The 8,480-nt window shown below is 40.4% G+C and overlaps 1 protein-coding gene across 1 annotated transcript; it reads right to left on the bottom strand.

Moving 5' to 3' along the window:
• Positions 1-3,799: 3,799 nt before the first annotated feature.
• Positions 3,800-5,001, bottom strand: AGTR2 (angiotensin II receptor type 2). Its single transcript, XM_008706947.2, has one exon. The coding sequence runs from the start codon at positions 4,886-4,888 to the stop codon at positions 3,800-3,802; it is 1,089 nt and encodes a 362-aa protein (XP_008705169.1). The 5' UTR covers positions 4,889-5,001.
• Between the last annotated feature and the right edge of the window lie 3,479 nt (positions 5,002-8,480).

The raw sequence follows: 8,480 nt of genomic DNA on the forward strand, positions 1-8,480 counted from the left end.
ATGTTTGTGCAAGTGAGCATGAATGGGTAGAAGGCTAGTCAACTCAGCTATATGCCACTGGTCTTTTGCAAAGGAAGTGATTATTTTTAGTGATGGCATGCAAATTTCTGTTATTTTATGTGACTCATTATTGCTGACACAGTTTATCTAGGAATTAACAAATAATTAAGTGCTACACTTTCCTTACTACCTCAGCCCTTTCTTGTTTCTGTCAACACGTGGTTAATTCAACTTGTCGATTTTGGAATTTTCTTTTGTTAATACGTAAGGCCACCAAACAGTTTCCCACTCTTGGGTCTTTATGGGGAAAAAAGAAGTCAAAAATACAGTGTGCTTTCCTTCAGAACGTCTCTCATGTAGATACAGACCTCAAAAGATCAGGAAAAAAAAGGGATTTTTCCAAAACATTCTATTTAGTAGATTTAATTTAGGGACATAAACTGTAGGAAGAATTAATACTTCCCTTTCCATAATAAAAATGCATATTCCTTCTGCAAATTGCAAGAGATTCATTTCTCTGGTAACCCCCTATAATCTCATTTCATGGAGCTGAAGGTTTTTTTGTTGCTCAAAAGAAATGTTTGAGGTGACTGTCTTGCTTTGTGTGTGGGGTAGCGGAGGCAGCAAGGGATAGTGGTTACTTCATGCAATTCTGTACAGCATGGAGCACAGGGAAAGGGCAGTGGAGAACAAGGGAGAAAGCTTCATCCATCCGCCTCCTCTCCTTTTCTCCAGAGGTGCAAATATGCCACCTGCCCAGAGTTCTTGGACTGCTGTGGTCAGGGATGTCCAAGCAATGAGGTTGGGGGGGAAGGGTTAAGGACTGCGCAAGACCATCTCTGAAATACCTGCTTGGTAGCTTCGGATGCGTAAACTACTAAATACCGCTGACTGGGATTATTCAGCTCAGCTGGCAGAGCCACATTTCAAGATTAGTAGGGACTCATTTGTGCCTCAGTGTCCTCATTTGTAAAATGAGAATAATTGAGTCATTGTGGGAATAAAATGGGATAATTCTTAAAAATATATATAATAGTATAGAGCATATAATGCTCACCTAATAGCAGCTATTGTTGTTATGATTAAGAGGCTCTGGGGCATTGTGTAGGTAAGGTGCATAAAGGAGGGCCCATAGAAGAAGAAAGGGGATTAGGTAACACCTGGAAACATGGCCAAATGAGAAGGATAGTTTCACTTGCTGTCTGAGACACTTACCTGAAATTTACATTTGCAAAGAGAAAAGAGGGCATTTATACCTTCGTGCATTTCTGCAGTCAGAGTTCATATGTTCATGCACCACCATTTCAACTGACATTTCTTCTTAGTCCCAGCAAAGTCCAAGCCTCAAAGAACCACTTCAGGCTCAATACTGGCCTCCTATGGAAGCGGAAGCCAGGCTTAACATCCCAAGAACTAGAGAAGAAATTCTCTTTATTGAGGGAGCTCCCAGGGGAGGGGGGGGTGTATTATAATTAGTATAATAAATATTATTGTGGTAAAGGAATTGACATGAGCAGAATGATAAAGGCTGAGTAGGCGTTCATCAGCTGAATGAAGGATCCTGGGGGTGGGAATGATTGGAGGGGTGTTCAGAGAGACAGAGTTGTGTGAACAAAAGCAGAGGGGCATGAAAGGACATTAGGCCTTAAAAAAGCAGCTAGTCACTTGTGACACTTGAACATAGAGTATAAGGGAGAGATGGCAGAGCGAGAAAAAGCCAGGGAAGCTGGGAAGGATCAGATCTCTTATGTTCTTGCTGACAGACAAGCTGGACTTTCTTTTCATAATTAGTAAGAAATTACGGTTGAGGACTGAAGAGAGAGAGACTTAGAAGAGTACATGAAGAATTCAGATAAGGAATGATGAGGACTAAAACGATAAAGTGTAGTAGGGATTGTACGGAGGATACAGATACAACAAAAGGTGAGAATCTATACTTGGGAGTAGTTAAAATTTTTTTTAAAAAGTAAGTGCAGGGCACCTGGGTGGCTCAGTTGGTTGAGTGTCTGACTCTTGATTTCACCTCAGGTCATGATCTCAGGGTCGTGAGATGGAGCCCCACCTCGGGCTCCACGCTCAGTGTGGAGTCTGCTTGGGATTCTCTCCCTCTCCCTCTGCCCCTCCTCCCTTCTCTCTCTAAAATAAATAAATATATTTTTTTAAAGTAAGTACACATGATCTTCCAATTAAAGATTTTATTTATATGCAATGTTTTACAAAATTACTTAAAATATGAAGATAGAGTCGGTTACACGTTTAGCTATTTATTTTGTTGATAATAATAGATTACATGAAATTAGGCATTCCCAGGTATTCCCAGAAAGTAGAGATGAGAGACTTCTTTAATCTATCGCCCTAGAACCTGGCAGATACACAAAGTCTTTGAAACCTTATTTCTACCTCAGAGGGCAGCATTGGTTTAGGAAGTTCCTAGATAACCTGGTATAAGGTGGGGCTGGTGCAGAATGAAATGTCTAACTTCTAAAATTAGGACGCATACTCTAAGTAAACTCTAGGTAACTCAGCCAGTTTTAGGTACTTCTCTGACAGGAGTCCTAATAGTGTGGAAAAGGAGATCCATGGACCAGTGATTGATTTAAGAGAGGGCCACAGAATCCTATAAAATCTGGAAGAAACAGAAGTCACAGGTATAGGTTCAGACTACCCCATGGTCTCGACCTTCAAAGACACATCGCACTGCCCCGACAGGTTTGTTTGTGTGACAACAAAGTTGTCATTTGCTGGATCTCTTTGTCTCCCTGGGTATCAAAACTCCATTCTGGCATAACTTTTTCCCATACTTGTTAAAGGTTTATTACAAACTAAAGAGTTAAAGAGGCCCTCCAGATATTTTGGGAAGCAACCCAGAACCAAAGCATCAATAACGAAAGTCAAGTCAGCTTCCTATATGTCAAAGCACCAAAAGGTCAAGGATGTAAAACGTGACCTTTACATTTTATAACACAAGACACAGTGTTTAGTTACTGTTTTCAAAAAATTGTCAGAGAACATAGAAATCTTCAAACAACAGTTAAAATGGATAGAAAGTTCTAAAGAGCATGTATTCAGGATTTAGTGAACACTCAAATATTTGTTAATCTCAAATCTATGTTATTATATATTCTACTTCCTATAACTGTAAAAATAAGATAAATGCAGGAGTACAGGTGATCTAATCTACATTCCTAGCCCTACTCGATATGTAGCTATATCTTAAATATCAACCTGTGCTCAAGTAAAATGTAAAAGGTTATTATTTATAATATTTTTAGGTAGAAGACATATGCCTAGAGCCTGAATAATTCAGTACCAATCTACTGTAGTACACTTCACTTAGAAATGCTCGTGTTTCTTAGCATGATGTCTTGTAAATAATGCAATGAGTTAAAAAAAAAAACTGGCCTTGGTTCGAGAGGAAAACCTGATGAAAATGGATATAAAAACCAGTTTAAAAACAACAACAACAACTTCAGCATCTGTCAAGGAGAAATCAGAAACCCCCAATCACCAGTCACAATTTGCTATTAATTATCATTTGAGATAACTCCTCAGTGACTTCTAAGTTACAGTTCTGTCCTCCCCATGACCGTCTTATACCCAGAAACTGAAGGAAACGGGCAGTTCCTGGAAGTCACTGGGTCACACCCAGAGTGACATTGGGCTTCCTGTTCTAGCTCGAAGAGGGAGAAAAGATTACATGAAGGGAGAAACTTACTCCTGGACTAGAGGCATTCAACGATCATTCGAGGGGCCCTCGAACCAAGTAGCCGTGTTGTGAACATGCTTTCCACTCCCGTGTTTAAGACACAAAGGTCTCCATTTCTCTAAGGGAGCTGTTTTTTCGGCACGACACACTCTCTCGCTTGCCTTGGAGCCAAGTAATTGGAACCCTGAACACCCGGCGGAGCTTCTGTTGGAAGCGGTTACCAACGAAACAATACAGAAAGGGATTAATGCAGCTGTTGGTGAATCCCAGGAGGATGGCAAAAGGAAGTGCCAGGTCAATGACAGCTATCACTTCACAGCTATTAATGACACCCATCCAGGCCAGCGCATCCAGGAAGGTCAGAACGTGGAAGGGAAGCCAACAGATGATGAACGCCAGGACAACAGCAGCTGCCATCTTCAGGACTTGATCACGAGTTATTCTGTTCTTCCCGTAGCTATTGGTCTTCAATAAGTGTTTTCTGATTCCGAAATAGCATGTGGCTATGAATATTAAAGGGATAATAAAACCAAGGATATTTTTCATTAAGGCAATCCCAGCGGACCATTGGGCATATTTCTCAGGTGGGAAGGCCATAATGCAGGCGTTCACTCCTAAATACTCAATGGTTCGGACATCTCGGAAATAGAACGTGGGCAACGAGGACAGACAGGCCATACACCAAACAAGGGGAACGATATAAGACGCTTGCCAGGGATTTCTTCTTTGAGACAGAAAGGGATAGATAACAGACTGGTACCTATCAACGCTCATGCAGGTGATAAAAAAAATGCTTGCAAACATGTTCAGGGTCAGGAAAGAGCCAAACACTTTGCACATCACAGGTCCAAAGAGCCAGTCATATCTGTAAGAGTAATAGGTTGCCCAGAGAGGAAGGGTAGCCAAAAGCAGCCAGTCAGCCACAGCCAGGTTGAAGATGTAAATGCTGGAAACCTTTTTAGGACCCTTTTGACAACAGAACAGTGTAACCACAATGGTATTGACAAGAAATCCAATCACAAAAATAATATAGTAGAGGATAGGAATCGCATCTAAATGCTTATCTGACGGCTTATGCGAGCAGTTAACGGTCGACTCGTTGCCAATGATGTTCCCAAGTCCGAAGTGAAGGCTGTTGGTAACGTTTTTGCTGATGGTGGCAAGGGTGACGTTGTTCTTCATATTGCAAGCTGGGGAACTCCTACTTCTTACACCTTCTGCGACAATTTAAAAAAGAATGGAACTCTCAGAACACACACAGAGTGTAGGACATCATGAAATCATTAGCATTTTGAAAGTTTGTCGAAAGCAAAAAAAAAAAGAAAGGTGGGTGATTATAGATTGTCGAAAACACTGGGAAGCACAGCCATGCCTTGTGGAATAAGAGTGGATTTTCCTTCTTGAGGAAGAAAAGGAAATTTCTTCAACAGCACCAAGCAGGTAAGACATTTCAGCCTCAGGGACTGAAAATGCTGAACAAAACTCTATTGTGCCCATCGTTCCTATCATATTTTCAAAAGGCTTAAAGAAAATCAATAGTCCAAAAGGTTAGCCTGGGTAAGAAATAGGGGGAACAAATAAGAAGGAATCAAGAACTAAGAAAAGTTAATATTTCAAAAACACTTGAGCACATATCTCAGGCTGTATACTTTCTAGAAACCACAGTGCTGCCCGATATTGCATACAGAAATGCCTTATTCAAGTAACTAATTATGTACAAATCATTACAGCTATGGAAAATATAAGTAACATAAGCTATGGAAAAAATAAGTAAGCGCACAAAAGACTGAAAGAGAATATGCAAAAGGAACATATTGAGATGGGGGTAGGGTTGGTTTTTACTAATTTAAAACGAATTCCTTTACTTCTCCTTTTCCATTGTTTTCACAATAATAATATCATTAACAGGGAGCTCTGGAGTAGGCACATATTTCTACAAGACCCCTGTTCACATTTTAATAGAGACTATTAGTTTTCGATCTAGATGTTTCATCGGCTTAAAAGGAAATCTATTTTCTTTTTCAATTAGGAAAAGAACAAGAAAAAAAACAGCCAAGTCTGATTTAGAGTCAAGTAGAAATAGTTTTGATTACTCAATGAAATAAGAATTGAACATCAATGGTGAATCATGAGCTAATTGTATCATTTTTCCTTTGCTATCATTTCAGTTTTAACACAACAAAATAGAAACAGTGCTACATGGCTCTCAAATGTTACAATCAGTGCTCGGGTTTTTGTGATACTGGGTTTTGTTGTTTTGTTTTGTTTTGTTTTGTTTTTAGAAGCAGCATTCCTTCAAAACAAAAGAGAATTAGCTGAAGATAAACACAGTAAAGGAAAGACTATTATTTTTGATAGTTTCAAAATACATACAAACTACTCAATGAAAACCGCAATCACCAAAGAATCTGCTAGTAAACAGCAAAGCTATCATCCTCGCCTAAAGCTCATTCTCTCATCATCTTGACCTAACAAAGTAACATGAAAGAATCTCAAATAAACCCACTTGAAGACTTACTGGTCGTTGGAGTTTAAAACTTAGTTATCATAAATCAGCTTGCCTAGTTCCTAAGTGCACCCCTGTAAGAGAAACGGCAGTGAAAGAATTTAGGAGTTTTGCAAAATACAGTGTTAAAATACAGGAAAAAGGGAAAGTTCATGCATAAAAAATACTTTCACTTAATGTATGTTCTACTCTCCAAATACAGTATATAGAAATTGTGCAGACCTACCTTAAAAATTCAGGCTGAAGAATGCTTTTAATTCTGTGCTTATTCGTTCCCTTAGACGCGGGGACGTAATAACACTAGATCCCTGGTTTCCTTCTTATATGTTCGGTCTGTCCACTGGGAGCCTTCAACCTACATAATTCTAGGGCTGACTTACGAACACTTGCCAGCTTTCCAGAGAGGGGTTTTTTTTTTTTTTTGGCTGCAAAACATTAATCTGAAATTCTCACTGTCTCCAATCATAACAGCTCATTCAAATAAATCTCAAACAAAAAAATGAAGTTTCCACAAATGTGTTAGAGAATTTTGAAATCAGTGGCTTACTTTAAAAGAAGAATATAATTATTTGCAGAATTTTCTCCTTCCTTTTCCCCGATACTGGCATTCTGAGGCGAGTTCAGGAGTGGAGAAGAGAGAATTTATTCTAGTAGCAGCGCCTTTGTCCACCAACGTGTGTTACCACCTTCATTACTTTTTGAGATTTTTACCTCTGTTCATTAAAGAACAGTAGCAACTTTACTCGAAGTCTAAACTTTCTAAAACTTCTCCCTTTGCTTCAAGGAATTTTTGTTGGCTGGTTGCTGGAGAGGTGTTGATAGGAGGGATATAATTTTCATGTCTTCGAAAAGGGATATTAACAAATACTGCCTCCTTTCATAGGTCCCTGTCCTATTTGTGGTTTAAACACAAAACACACAAAGGTGAAGAGGGATCGGGCAACCACCACGGCTCAGATCACTGTTGGTTTTTCTTTTTGTTGGCAGTGGGGGTGACCAACCTTACAAATCGGTCCCATGGCAGCAAGAGTGACAAAAGAAAGAAAGATCAGAACAGGTAACGGCAGTGAGACTAACAGCCAACAATAAATTCTAAGTGCCAAACACTGTGCTGAGTGCTCAGTAATTTCAGAGAGAGCCAATGGAATGTACTGGTCTGTACGTGGCCTCTAGGATACAACTGCCAGGCTCCACAAGCTCAGCTATACCCATTTCCTTATCCTATGACCTTGGCCAGTTTACTTTCCTTTTCCGTGTCTCAGTTTTCCCATCTGAGAAATGGGGATGATGTTAATTACCTACATCACAGAGTTATGAAAATTAAACGAGCTAATACATTTGAAGTGCCTGAAACCGTGCTTCCCATATGGTAGATGCAATTATAAACTCTTGCTATTACCTCCATTTTCCAAATGGGGAAGCGAGGGCTCACAGAGTTTAAATGACTTGCCTGAGGTCACATAGCTATTAAATGGAGGCCATCTGAATTTTAACCGAGGCAATCTCGTGACAGAGTCCACGCTCTTAACCTCCACGTTACAGGAGGGAGCTCTCGCTGGCCCTTTCCTCTCGTTCTTTGTCCTGGCAAAAAGAAAACATGCGACATTTTCAAAAAGCCACAGCCGATCATTCACAAGCTGTCACAAAAACACTAAAGGAGGGGGAAAGAGTTTGAAGGATTGTTAGGCAGGAGAACATATTTCTCTTAATTTTATTCCCCATATTGCGGTCAACCCTGTGGCACATGGGACCAGAAGGAAGAGGTCACCCTTGCCTGAAAAATACAGTAGGATTCAAAGGTTCGCACATCCACCATCTTGGTGAGCCTTTCGGTTAGACTGAGTTTGTGCACTGAGGAAATGCTCCTAAGATACACACACACCATTGTATTACGTTTCAAAATATTTGTTTCCTATGCTCTGGACAGATTCAGGTGGAGGCTCTGTCCAAATGATGGAGCACTGATGTCTGGGAAACGAATGAGCGGCACATATGGTCATCGGCAGGAGAGATGAAATGGGAACTGGTTTCACTCTTTGTTTAAGCCTCGCTTCTCCCTCCATTTCTAATGTTTGTTTTTGCCACATTCAGGGGACTTTTCCAGGCCAGAGCCCCCTGAGTGGTCACGATGGGTCAGATTCCCACTCTGCTCTATTTCTAGCCCCCTCTCAGGCCGGTTGCAAAGAAATAGCCAGGAGGTAAGCTATAAACATTGCAGAACAAACTGCAGACTCGCCTCTGGGAGACCTAGCCTTGAACACCCCCGAG

The sequence above is a fragment of the Ursus maritimus genome (genome assembly GCF_017311325.1).
Source record: "Ursus maritimus isolate PB19 chromosome X unlocalized genomic scaffold, ASM1731132v1 scaffold_X1, whole genome shotgun sequence".
NCBI lineage: Eukaryota > Metazoa > Chordata > Mammalia > Carnivora > Ursidae > Ursus > Ursus maritimus.